Source organism: Asterias rubens, chromosome 8 (assembly GCF_902459465.1).
Source record: "Asterias rubens chromosome 8, eAstRub1.3, whole genome shotgun sequence".
Lineage (NCBI taxonomy): Eukaryota > Metazoa > Echinodermata > Asteroidea > Forcipulatida > Asteriidae > Asterias > Asterias rubens.
Window position 1 is genome coordinate 17,412,780 of NC_047069.1, and position 14,711 is coordinate 17,427,490.

The 14,711-nt window shown below is 38.6% G+C and overlaps 1 protein-coding gene across 1 annotated transcript; it reads right to left on the reverse strand.

Annotated features, from left to right (window-relative positions):
* Nucleotides 1–10,360: 10,360 nt before the first annotated feature.
* On the reverse strand, nt 10,361–13,353 carry LOC117293994. Its single transcript, XM_033776512.1, has 3 exons — nt 13,314–13,353; nt 11,950–12,110; nt 10,361–11,580 (listed from the first exon to the last, which is right to left on the reverse strand). The coding sequence occupies exons 1-3, from the start codon at nt 13,329–13,331 to the stop codon at nt 11,166–11,168; spliced, it is 594 nt and encodes a 197-aa protein (XP_033632403.1). The 5' UTR covers nt 13,332–13,353; the 3' UTR covers nt 10,361–11,165.
* Nucleotides 13,354–14,711: the final 1,358 nt, after the last annotated feature.

Sequence of the window (14,711 nt, forward strand, 5' to 3'; positions counted from 1 at the left end):
GCAGGGAGCTATATTGTTAATTTGGTGGGAAAATATCTGGCAGCATCGTTGGATACTTGTTCTGTTAGACACCCCGCGTCCCCTTTTCAAGCCTCGTCTTACAGTGGTTGGCCTACTTCTATGATGTGAGGGTATTTGATTCGGTAAGAATAGATATGGCATAATCCATTACATCTTTCTGTTGAACTCTCCATCTCCCAACCCCACTAAGCTTCCCTATGTACATCTATGTTATGTTTTAAGCAGAATATTTATCACACAATTGTCCCCTCTTAAATGCCTTCACCTTGTAGCATCCACTTTGCCACATCCTCTCACCCCTTCACTTTCTCAAAGGTCAAATACTAAAAAAAAAACATATTCCCCGGCCCCTGGTACTGCTGCACTTTTGAACTCCCTACAGGATTAGCGTTTCCACCACCTCAGAACAACCAATAACAGCGTAAGAGTAATGTGAGCAGACATCCTCCTTCCCTTTGATTTTCTTTTTTTTTTTCTTGCAGCCTTTACCTTGAAGATGTCTTTTTGAAAATGAAATAAAAACCACTAAAAAAAATACAAAAAACAACCCAACAACAAACAGACATAGTAGGCAAAACATTTCATATAAATAAGGGATACACTTTGAAGAAAGATTTACCACTGCCTTATACGACTTTATCGTCAAAAATCTGGCACTATGTCGCGCTCACTGCTCACATTATAACCATTTGGCTATCCTTGCAAACTAGCTTGGTTTGTTTATCAACAGTTATGTGTACAAGGTTACGCTACGATTGTTTCTATAAGGACGTCACGTACTTCAACGCATGGTGACACTGTGATCCAGCCGTACAGTCGTAGCCGGCAATGGACCCTTCCCATGAAATAATATGCTAATCACATTCACGCATGCGTACAGACCCTATTGGTTGGCAAACGCCATAGAGTTGTGCAATCGCGTCTGCGTCACGCACCCATTAGCCGTGTATAAAACAGCGTGATGTTCCGTCATTTTGCCAACCAAAACGTTAGTGCGCGCTATGTGCAATTTACATATTTCAAGGGAAGGGTCTATTCAGACACGGCCTTTTTACATCGAATTAAAAAAAATACGGGAAAGATAAACCTAAAACAAAAGGGGCCAATATCCCCCTTCGGTCTCTTTCTAACGCCGGACGACGGTAGCTGCTGGAGGTTCCGGATCAAAATGATGTAGAAGGATTAATTGGTGCTCCGCTTACACCCCATCACCCTATACCAACGCCCCGGGTGCCAGTGTATTAAGCTGTACACGAACCGGATTTAGTAGGATTACCCACGCAAGTCTGTGGACAGAGATTTTTCCAAATCAACTCAAAACGGATTCAGCCGGATTCGGAGGGACTCCTTCAGTCAAGTATGACAGGCGACTTAAGATCGTGCCTCTCATCAAGGGAGAGAGAAGTGTAAGCAAACACTGCAGGAGTAATTCGTAACTGTCATCATTAAGAGTGAGCTTAAAGTGTACTGAGCCAATCCGCGGGAAATTCACGCGTAGAGTTCAGGTATGGTGTACTTTAGGGACTGCACTTTTGGTAATGTATATTATAAGATGGCTGGAGTGAACTTTCTCCATGCGCATTGTCAGTGTCTTCTTGTGGATAACGTATTACTGAATAATGATGTTTATTTGTTACGGTGAGGTAATCTGTGGCAGTTTATTTAGGACGATATCTCGTCTGTCAGTACGGATTACTAATTCGTAACGTACAAATAAATAATTCGAACGTTCGGATTACTCCTCTATTCGTGCCGTAAAATGTACGTTCCGTATTTGGATTTCTTAGCTGTACGTACGGATTAATAATTTGGATGTCCTGATCCCTAACACTAGCTCTACGTAAGTAATAGTAATTCGCACTTACGGCATAGTAATCCATAAATACGAAATAGCAATTCGCATGTACGTTTTCACCATGATATAAATACACTTGAAGTTGTATTGGACTTAACACAACCATTCTCAGCACGACACAGTAATTGCACGTCACATAAATGGCGCCCTCTTCTGAGCCAACATCCATTCGTCACATAATAATTATTCCCACAAATAATACACAAATCCTTATACTTAATGGAAGGATTCACTCACATCTTAAATTGTCTAGTTCCTACATTAAAAAAGAAGCAGGAAAACAAAACAAACGAACAAGCAAACACCAGAACAAAAAAATATTACATAGAGATGATGATAATAATAATAATAATAATAATAATAATAATAATAATAATAATAATAATAATAATAATAATATCAATAATAATAATAATAATAATAATAATAATAATAATAATAATAATAATAATAATACGGACATTTATATTGCGCCGTGACCTATATGAATATACTGTACTGCGCATTACAAGAAAATGCAGTGAAAAAAAGAAGAAAAATACCAAACACACAAACAGAGCAAGAATGAATTAAAATTGATTGCAAAGTTCAACGACATCGGGCAGTGGGCGCGTCTGGGTTGCATTTGATTGTGAAACACCCGAACTGAATCGAACTGAACTGAGTTCCCTTTTCGAATCCACGGCTACGGCTTTAGATTCGGCTTCAGGCTTCGTTCTCTCGCCTGAAGCCCTGAGTACGTACGCAAAGCACGCGCATTTTGTCAAAAAACAACCGCGGGGCCAAGTAGCCTGAGTCGAATCTGAAGCCGAAGCCGTGGTTTCGAAAAGGGCGATAGTTTAGACCTGCCGTATGTCCAGGGGCCTAAGAAAAACTGAAGTACTCTAGCGTTTAAAAGTTCGGGTCATCGAAAAAACAAAGTACAATTGAAGATGTTTCTTACGACCTCAGGGGATATAACAAAGAAGTCCTTAAAATACTTTACCTAAAGAGACAACTGTCAATCTTAGTTAACATGTGAGGTGATAAAAATGAGAAAAAAATTATAATAACTAAATTGTAAACTCGAGTAGAAAGTGCTTTAAAATAACGAAACGTGTCAAATTTCAAATCCACCTTAATCATAATCAAGAGCCTCTTGTCAAACAAGAGAGAAAGAAAATAAACAAGCAAAATATTACAATTTTCTGTACCATCTAGCGTTATCAAGCGGCTAAGCACGAGTGTGATACGATACAATACAATAAAATAAAACTTTATTGTCCCTGCAAGGGAAATTCCTTTGGCCTTATTGGTCACATAAAAACCCAGTCACCAGTAAAAAGGTACAGCGTTAAAAATCAGTTAAACCTTTTACCACAGAAAAATAGTGGGCCTAAACACAGAGTCAAAAAGTGAACCACAGACAGATAAGTATGCATATACCTCCTTCCGCTTGACTTAGAGGGCAATGAGGTTTTTGACCGTGTGTCCTTTTAGCACGTTTGCAAGTCTCCAAGGCGTTCCAACCGATTGGAGTTTGAGTGGGTAGAATGTCCACCCACACTTTTCATTTGATTCATTCCATTTCGCTAAAATCACATTCGGGCCAAATTGAATTTGACCTACAAACAGTAAGTTACAACTAATTGTTAAATCATGTTAGGATAATCCTGGTACTGTGACAAGTTTCCCACAAATTATGTTCACATAGCTAGATAGGAAAAGGGCCGGGGACATTACACAAAGGACTTGAATGTCACACCAATCTGATTAAAGGCATGGACGCTCTTGATAATTACCCACAAACATTGTTGGCATAAAAGCTTACTTGGTAACGAGCATGAGAGCTATTGATACTATACAACAATGTGAGAAACGTCTCCCTCTGAAGTAAAGTAGTTTTTGAGAGATAAGGTAATTTTTCACGTAAATATTGAAATACTTCAGGCCTGAAGCCTTTTATTAGACATCTGAAAGCACACAAGTTTGTGCAACAAGGGTGTTTTTTTCTTCAGTACTATTCTTTTGCGAATTCGATGACCAATGGAGTCCAAATTTTCATAGCTTGGGGATACACCAAGTGAGAATACTGGTCTTTTACAATTTTACCAAAATGTGTCCTGGGGTTGGTTTCACTTAGGACAAGTCATAACTTAGAACAAGTCATAGGAAATATTAAAATGGGGAGAGGTTGAAAGTATAAAACATTGTGAGAAACGGCTCCCTCTGAAGTGAAGTAGTTTTCGAGAAAGAAAACATCAACGACCAATTGAGCTCAAATTCGCACAGGTTTGTTATTTTATGCATAATGTTGAGATACACCAAGTGAGAAGACTGGTCTTTGACAAATACCAATAGTGTCCAGTGTCTTTAAACATTTATTTCCCACAGCCTCTGACAGGCCATACTCTTTTTGTTTATTTGTTACAGTCTGTACCCGTTCCTCCTAAAGAAGATGTGCTGGCAGATGATGTGCTAGTTCTAGCTCGAGATAAGACTAGTCTTAACTGTTTGTGAATCCCACCCCTGTGCCTTTAACTAGATTGTGCCGAATTTCACAATGGACAACGCTTCCACATAATGACCATATGGAGACAACATTAATACTTTGAATCGCCGAGGGCATCGTCAACAAGGAATTGAGAGCAACGACCGGGCACAGTGTTTGTCATGGTAACTTCATTACTTTCGTCCCTCAGCGATCCTCAGATAGATATCAGTGACAAGTTCTGTTACCACGTGACTGCGTCATTTGCTGTCCTGCTGCGCTGCGCAGAGCTCCCCCGTTGTGTTCAGCCGCGCAGTATTACCCTCAGTCGTGTTAGCACCACACTAAGTGGTTCCACTCTCACCAAGGCGATGCTTATACTATCAGTATCTTCTCTATCTTCAAGTTTTGATAGGCGAAATACAACACCCCACACAGACCGTCCCCGTTGGAGGTCCCCGTTGGAGTACACCGTGCCGACAAACTTCTCTGTAACCCGGCGGAGAATCAGCGATTCCTCTACGCTCAGCTTTCCTCTCGATCGCCACTGCCCTACGGCATGAGAAATCGCAGCTTTTAAGGTGTTACCAATCCAAACAGCGCCGTGAGTTACGGCACGATTGATTAATCCAGCAACTGTGGGTTTGATGCGAACGAGATGTCTATTACAAACACTTGATCAGATCTTCATTAACTCCCCCCCCCCCAAAAAAAAAAAAACAAAAAAAAAAACAATCGCTACAATTTCTGGTGATCGTTTACCTATGAGTTCTACCTCCATGGTTTCATAATCTATCAGGCTCGCGCTTGGACGTATTTCTTCTTAGAGCTACATCTTGATGAGTTGAATACACTCACAGGCAACGTGATGGCCAACTTGTCAGGCCAAGAAGCTATTCAGGATCCTTACCCTTCATCTTTCAGTTCTTACGGCTCACTGAACGACACCAAGGACTGTCTGGACTATATTCCCCCCGTACCCCCTCCCATGAAAATCCTCCTTCTTGTGGTCTACATCTCAGTTGCCGTAGTCTGCGGAATTGGAAACCCTCTCCTCTGCCTCATCGTCTTAACTCAGAAACGTCTCCGAAGTGTTACCAACCTCTTCATTGCAAACTTGGCATTCGCTGATTTGCTGATGGCTGTTTTCAGCGTTCCCTTCACGCTGCATTATTTCCTGAATCAGGACTGGGTGTTTGGGGACTTAATGTGCTCCTTCGTTGGGACAGTCAAGTTTGTCTCCATTTACGTCTCAATAAATACTCTACTAGTCATCGCAGTGGACAGGTAAGAAAGTCAAACTTGTATTTCTGTCATTTTGTGAGAGGTTTCAGATGCAGGTATTTCATGCGAGCTTTTTTGTTTGTTTGTTAGTCTGTGTGTCAGTTTGTTTAGAGGGGTAGGCATACCTGTAGCTTAGGGGACTTAAATTTTAGTGTTTTTTTCTTGACTGTACAGCGCTTTGAAACAGTTAAGGTTAAGTTACACTGTGGAGCAAAGGTGCCAACAACGAGCGTTTTCTTTGTTAATCTGCTGGGTCCCAACAACGTCATTTATGAGAGGTTTCAGATGCACGTATTTTATGCGGGCTTGTTGGGGTGTTTGTTTGCTTGTTTGTTTGTGTGTTTGTTGTTTGTTTGTATACATGGTAGGGATACCCGAAGCTGTGGGGACTTTTACACAATGCTAAAAAGGTCCCCACAACCTTTTTCTTTGTTAAACTGGGTCTCCACAGCGTGATGCTTTTGAAAAGGGAATAATAATAATAAAAAAACAACAATGGAAGTCCCATTGATGTTGACCAATGCAACTTTCCAGGTTTGCGCATACCAAACACGTACCCCGCATCTACGTCCCTTCTTTCAACATTCAAAATGAAATTGACGGGCTGAATTTCTCCTATAAATAAATGAAAGCACAAACCAGGCTTTCCAACAATGGAGGAGACAAGTTTTGAGATCGCACCACTTCTTGTATATGCACGCACTGCAAGCTTTGTAGTTTATTTATCAAGTGCTACAGTCAATAACTGTGTGTTGACCGTTATAATGTCTTTCAATTAAATTGGCCTCTAGGCAAATCAAGGTAAATTTTGACAAAGACAGATAGAAAGACATATAGATATATGGGTACTATTGTATTTGTCCTCATCAGAACAAACATACAGAAATGTTGCTTCCATTGGCTATAATTTCATTAAAAGTAAAAACTAAGTAGACATTGAATACAGTCATACAATGATTACAATTATATTTACACAAACAGCCCAGAATCATTGCTACTCATATCCAAGTTCTTCAAAATAGTCTTGGTGTATAACCTCCAGTTTTCGCAAACACTTTACGTCCACTTTGTTAACATAATAACTGAGATGTTAACACGAGACTTGAAACACCACCTCTAGGGTTATTATAAGGGATAATGATCACTAGAGATCTGTTTTCTGTGATAACATTCCCGCGGTTGGCAAAATAAAAAAACTACTTTGCTGAACCAATGGGAAGATTAAGTGCTTCAATGCGATGGAACCGGCCTATGAAAGCGACGTGTATACAGAACCGAAGGATAAACGACACCGGTTGTAACAGTATGGTCATGTTCCTCGTATCGAATAACAATAAAGAATGCTAATAAAATGTTGAAAACAGGAACCAGACTATTTTATTCTTCCACCCTCGGTTTGGTAACATTGATATCAATGGGAGAAATTCGAGATGGCTGCACCGTGATAAAGGTATTTTATCAAGAATTGGGTTAAAATAAGAAAACCACGCGTTGCGTAACCCGATAGTACAATTAAACACCGTGGTGTTATAAACAATTACACCAAGGGAGTTGTCGCAGAGACCAAAATAAGAATCAAACTGAACACCGTATGATGTTAAAATAACACTAATGTATGCCAACGCATTGGTATTCATGGGATTTGAGGCATTGCATGGTGAGGTATCAACATATCGTTTCTCCCTTCTATTTAATATTATTCTCGGTTTGTTTTGATAAGTTTAAACATGGGGAAAACAAGACGGTTGGAAACGCTGTGTGTATGTAAAATTTAGGATAGTCTTTCACAAGCCTTTTAGAAACAAAGGCTTAAAGGCTTATAGGCTCTCTGTCACTCTTTGTACATGTACATGACTTCTGAGAAGTGGACGGTGCCTAAATCCGGATCTTGAGCATAACAAGACGTGGTTTCGAAAAAAGCCACAAATCTCAGTTGTGTCATCCTTTCTAAGACCAAAATGTGTGTACACGGAAGAAAACAAATAAATCACCCCAAACTTAAAGGTAGTGAAAATTACAACTAGACACACCGCAAACCGAAACCCCTATATTAGTTCATAAGGAAAATTTCAGCCTTGTTCCATTTCGGCTACGGCTACGGTTACGGCTGCTAGCCGCCACGATAACATTGAAGCATACAGGCCTTATAGCCATAGCCAATACCAAAGTAATTAATTTGGACAAGGGTATAGAGGAATCCCGAAACGACGAGTTTAGCGTCGATCTGCGCACTTCCGGGTTTGAAAACGAGGCTCACTGTGTCACAACAACTCCGCTGTAACGTTACACTTATGGTGTCTGCTCCCTCTACAGACCGAAGTACAACTTTCGTGTGAGATTACACCCAAATACAAGAACGAAATACGATTTTAGCGTGTTGAGGTAGAAGCCAAGCACAGGTAAGTTTAATGGAGGAAAAACCAGGCTGCAAATTTTTTACAATTGCAGTTTTTGAGTGAAAATATGCTAACGATTTATGAATGATGTAGCCGTGCTGCACACACGGCGTGCATGTTAAAACGTGGTGCTTCAACCCTGGCCCTGTCTACCCCAAGTTTTGCGGAGTCAGTTTGCCAAAAGTATTAGTTGAAATACTTGATTTTCATTTGTTTGAAACTGGTCTGGTACTTCTACCAAGTTAATAACTTCTGTGTGGGTTTCTTAGTGTCAGAATTTGGGCCGAAAAATAATAACATTCCGGAAAGTGGGCACAAGTTCGCAGGGTGTTTCTTACACTCGGTCTAGTACAGTGTATGTGGCACACTTGTGGTAGAATAGCCCCAAATTCCACATTTGCATTTCAGAATGTCCTTTAAGTTAATAAATTAGGATTATAACAAATCAAATTTGTATCATATCCAGCTAGAAGTTTGACAAAATAATTTCCTTAATTTTTTGAAGCATTTTTTAAAAGGTTCACTTTGCTCTTTGACGTCAAACTAGCTACATGTATTAAAAACATCTTTAAACCATGTCATGAAAAAGTGTTGTGAATCCCAAGAATATAATACAGATTACTAATAATTATATCAGAACTGATTTGATTTAGGGATGGCTCTGTTTTATGAATAAGTTGTATAAATCAAGTATACTTTTGTTTTGCAGGTGCTTTGTATCACCATGCCATCCAGCAGAGGAGTTGAATGTGCTGCATATGGGTGCAGCAATCGTTTTTATAACAAAGACTTGTCAAGGTCGCAGTTTCATTTTTTCTGCTTTCCCACTGATCGCAAACTCCGAGACCGATGGTGCACAAAAATCAAAAGGGATCATGGTCGAGACGGATTCTTTGTCAGTAAGTCTACCCAGATTTGCAATGTGCACTTTAATGATACTGACATCAAGAGAACCCTCATTGGAGTATGGAGACTGAAGCAAGGTGCTGAGCCAAAAGATGTACTCTCTGACAGTTGGTCACCGAAAAAACGCAGAGTTCTTCATAGATCGACCTTTGAAGGTCCCTCAACTTCATGTGGGGTAGCTGACGAACAAACAAGAAATGATGATGAGCCAATGAATGAGGATGAGTCATTATCTGATACAATGGAGAATGATGTTCAGGTGAATCAAATCAAGGAGAATGAACAGTCAAATGATGTGACAGAACTTAAGGAGTCAGTACAAAGACTGAAGAGGATGGTAAATTCTCTAACTGAACAGAATGAACGAAATAAGTTTGTTAGTAGTCTTGAGGGAAATGATTCCTTAACAAAACACTACACTGGATTTCCCACTTACTCTTTGGTTTTAGCCATGTTGTCTTTTTTGAACCCAGGTGAGAGTTGTGAGAATGTCATAACACATACTGCAAATAGAGAAAGTGAGCCTTCCTGTTCAGTATACCAGCCTCCATCAGCCATGGACTTGGACCACAGCTATTCAGCTTCACACAAAACTCATAATAAACCTGGGAGAACATTACAGCTTTCACCCAAGGAACAATTCATTTTGGTCCTTTGTAGACTCAGGCAGGGTTTTTCTGTAAAGCATCTGGCATACCTATTTAGCATTTCAGAGTCAAGTGTTAGCAGATACTTCATCACATGGATTAATTTCATGTACTTTAAGCTTGGCTCACTTCCTATTTGGCCAAGTAAAAGTATTATCTCCAAAACAATGCCACAAACGTTTAGAGACAAATACCCAGATACAAGGGTCATTGTTGATTGTTCTGAAATATTTGCACATATCCCAGATTCTCTGATGCTCCAAAGTATGTTTTGGTCAAACTATAAGCATCATATAACTTACAAAGGACTTCTGGGTATCGCACTTAGTGGTGCAATAACATTCATAAGTCAACTATATCCTGGATCAATGTCAGATAGAGAAATAGTTATCCGGAGTGGGTTTCTGGATCCCAAGCTGTTTCAAAAGGGTGATGTTGTGATGGCAGACCGTGGTTTCACAATTGATGATTTGCTAAAGCCAATGGGTGTCAAACTAAATATCCCTGCCTTCTTCAAAGAAAGGAAGCAGTTTGAAGAAGATGAGACCATTGAGACACAGCAAATAGCAGCAGAGAGAATCCATGTCGAAAGGGCGATAAACAAGGTCAAGAAATTTCGTATTTTTGACAGTTCGATTCCTCTGACCATGCACGGCTCCATTAATCAGATTTGGACAGTGTGCTGTCTTTTGACAAATAGTTTTAATCCAGTAATCTCAATGTCTGGTAATGTGTAAAACAAACCATTCCTTGTAAAAAGATACAGACAAACTCATTGATATTCATTTTATACATAGCACTCTCATGCCTTTTATTTAAATACTACTTAAAGGTTTGTTAAAATACTAAGTAATGGTGCTTTTATGTTACACCTATATTTCCTTTGTTAAAAAAATCATGTACATTCCATTCCTGTGTACTTTTAAATGATTTACTTTTTTTTTTCTCTTTTTTTTTTAATAGTCGCTAACATAAATGGCCACTTGCTGATATAATGTATGGCTGAATTCTCAACGTGAGGTCACATGCGTTACATAATAAGTCATCCCAAGTGTTTTTTCTAATATAAAGAACAGGTATTTTTCATTGTTTTGGAAGACCCTGTCCCAGAACAATTGTTCTCTGGAATAACCTATCAATATTATTGTGTAATGATGACTTCACATTAAGAATCCAGCTACATGTATATGTCAGCACACAGCAAGACTACTTTTTTAAGAAAAATACACAGGAATGTACAAAATTATTTTTTCCAACTGAATTATTGTATAAAGAATACAATATGCAGAATTAAAGGATCATTAATTTGTATTTCAGAAAACCTTACAGAAAAGAATGATTTTGGAGCATTCATTCATGTAAAAGAATGTTTTGTGTGATGCTTTGTAATGCAAGGCCTGTTGAATAAATATGAAGGGTTAAATAAAGACTTATAAATGGCTTGCTGAACATTATTTTCAACCGTTTTGGGTTTTTCTAAATTTCTAAATTGTTCATCTTAAATTACCTTTGCCAAACTTGCCACACAAAATGTTTACTCAATGAGGGTAAGGTAAGGATTTTGATGTACTCCTTTCCAAAAACTCTTATAATAAATTTACATTAATTATTCTTTGTAACTGTGCAAAACAACAAATAGGACCTGAGCGCGTTGAAATAGTCTCTGAATTGAGATATCTCTCAGCAAGGAGGTGTGCACCACGGATTGTAGGTTTTGACACTCGAGTCGAGTCCTTCTGTGGCCTAATTCTCATGTTCACAGTGTCTATGTGCAGATCTATTTCTCGCCGTGTAAGGTCTGGAAGGCTTTCAAGCCTCTTTCCCCAGTCAGTAGAACTGCCCCACTGGTGGTATGATCCTTTCTTGGGAATAGGGTCAGCAGAGTGTATGGTGCATATAGGCCCACTTGGTACCCTTTGTGCCTTGAGACTCTCCCAATGCTTATCTGGGGTGGGATCAATGACTGTAGAATGCTTGCCATTTGAAACAGTCTGTTGAATTCTAAAATAGCAAATGAGAAAAGATGAAAAAAACATATCAAATACAGACTTTAATTCATGTAAACAAGATTGCACTTGTCATCTGATATTTTTCCCAATACGTACTCAAAGAAATACATGCTGCTAGCTGCAAGCATATCATGGGGGGGGGTAGCTGTAAGAGCCCTTTCCCTCAACCCCTCTTAATAACAGATTACCCCCTCATGACAGCCCAAAGTCTTTCTCCCTTGTATCCCATCTAGGCAGTTACTCTAACCTTGGCCAGTGACTAATATTACATGTATACCCCAAACCTCATTTTCCCACAAACACATGGCATTCACTAGTTTTAATCAGCATCAAATGTGGTGTATTTTTTCTGCATACATACCTCTGTATCAGCTGTGCCTTGGTTTTCACGCCTTTGCAGGAATCTCCACGGCGTTGAAGCCAAAACTTCAACTCATGACATTTAAGTTTTTGCAGGGCAGGTACAGATACATCCTGTTTTGCTCCTGGGATGTCCTCTTCTGTGAGACCAGTGGACACTGCCTGATGAAGGATAAAATAAATATGTCTACAATTTTCAAAATTTGTTCTATAATTTATACAATAATGCCAAGGTTTGTTCTGATATAAATTTTCTAAAACAACAAACAAACTCAACAACTGTCAAAAATATGTCGGTCACGTTTGTAACCAACCGGAAATATAATGAAAACCTGGATATAAAATGGCCTACTTTGATATTTTGAAGTAGCTAGTCTATCAACAACATTGTTTACACTTAAACACACAACAAAAGTGTGAAACTTGTCAGTCTAACCAAAAACAAAGCAAAAAAGGGAATGTTTGAAGTGTTCCCTAATAATGACACTTGAATAGAGCATTAACAATTCCAACATAGTCCAAGTGAACATTTTATAATTGATTTATGATAAACCCTTATTATCCATATTTACAATCACAAAAGGTATGTCATATTTGTGGAAGAACAATCTCAATGGATCAAATTCACTTTGAAATAAAATTTACAAATCATGCCAACTTAAGTCAGACCTAGCTATTTCTCTTTGGACTTTGTCATTAATTCAATGTTGAAATCATTGATTGTATGAGAATTTTATTTTTACTGTGAAATTGTGGTTAATACAAAGAGAAATAAAATAACTTTATTTCATTCCTCCATTCATCCATGGTTAATACTTATGCTCTTCCTCTTGGGCTTCATTGGGGTAGGGGCTCTTAGTCTTAGAGCAAGGCTACCCGACATGCCCAAGTTTTCGGTACTCCCATTTTGTGCTCAATTTCCGGACATCATTGTTTTTTAATTTCGGGGAATGTTTCATGGCACGAAAATCGTTAGCATAGATAAAAGGCAAGGGTTTTGAAGGTAAAGGTACCAGTAATTCACTGAATAAAATTGGAATTTGTCAACGACGAAATGTGGCAACACTAACCTCGAAAAGCGGAGGAAAGTGTCAAAGACAAGGTGCTCCACATTAAGTGGTCGAGTTTCTGAACTTCAACAAGCAGTAACTCTACGTATTCGTCAGGTTCCACGTCGCGTCAAGGATCAGAAACACAAACACAAACGGTGCGTAAAAACCACGACAGAAAATGGTCAAATTATCCTTTCATTATAAGTGCCACGATAACGAATTCATAACAATTCAACATCTGATTTATTCCATGCAACTTCAGCCACAAAAATAAGGTATGAAACGTACATCTTCCATGCAGGGACCGACTTACCTCCGTTGTTGTTGACATACGACGAGTAGTTTGTGCAGCCCTATTGAGAATGTAGCACAGTGAGCCTCGGTTTCGACGCGGATGTGCGCAGAAGGCACTAATTCGAAATACGTCTATTAGTTCCATTTTCTATGCATCTCACAGTTTGAACGTTTTCACTCATTCACTTACTAACTTAATTATGAACCCAAGAAAATGCGCATGTTGAAAGTTTAGGTTTAATCCAATCAATAAATCTACTTGGCCCAACAACTGGCCATACTACAATACTTTGCCGTCATTGCTGTTAGCCTTTAAGCTACCGGATTGCGTTCGTTTATGAACTACGAAATTGCACCTGTCGTAGTGCCTTTCGAAGAGGAAAGTTTGTCTTTCTAAATCATTTCAAATCCTTGTGAGATTGTCAGGATTTTTTTCAGGATGAAATATTTAAACGGCAGATAATAAATTCCTACCGGATTGACCTCTTGCATTGGCTGCCATCTTTGATGAAAAGTACACGTCGCGTGCAAGGCTGCTATTGGCTGAGAGTCGCACGGGGCGCGGAACTGCGCGCCATTTTCCATTGTTGGTCGTCAAAATGGCGGTGATTGACGTCATGTGCAACCCATTTATCGACGAGTTTTATAAGAAATTTTGTATTTTATGCGTTCCAAGCTCCATTTTAATCGTAAAAAATTGTGATTTTTTTGTGTTTTACTTGCTCCTTTAGTGAAAATTAACTATTACGGAATGGTACTGAAGTTATGCTTTAGCGACACTTAACAGGAAATATACAAAAGTAAATCATTGCTTATGTTTCACTTAGTTACCTGTTAATGTTTGTTGTGTTGTCATTTAGCCTTCGAGAAAGACTCTGCTAGGGTCGAAACGTCAGGCCATTAAGGTTGGTAAGTTGTTTGAAACAGCTAATTCTATTTTCTCACTCAATTAGATTATGTCTTTCAACAATTTTTGTCTTTTAACACTTATCTCATGTCACAGGTTTCAAGGACTATTTTTGTTGTGTCTGTTCTCTTTAGTTTAGTTTTGGTTTTAATACGACTTGAACACCCAGAAGGGTAAATATATGCGCATTTTTTATCACAAGTCTTTATTATTATTATTATTATTATCAAAGCATAAACGAGGGTCCTCGACCTATGATTAAAGTGTACCTCTTTTCTGAAATCACCTGAACCATCAAAAATAGAGATATATCTGTTAGAAAGAGATATTTCTTTTAGAAATAGAGATATTTCTATTATAGAAATACTGTTGGAAATAGGGATATCTTTATTATAAATAGGGATATTTATGTTAGAAGTAGAGATATCTCTGTTAAAAATAGAGATATTTCTGTAGAAATATAGATATCTCTGCTAGAAATAGGGATATATCTGTTAGAAATATAAATAT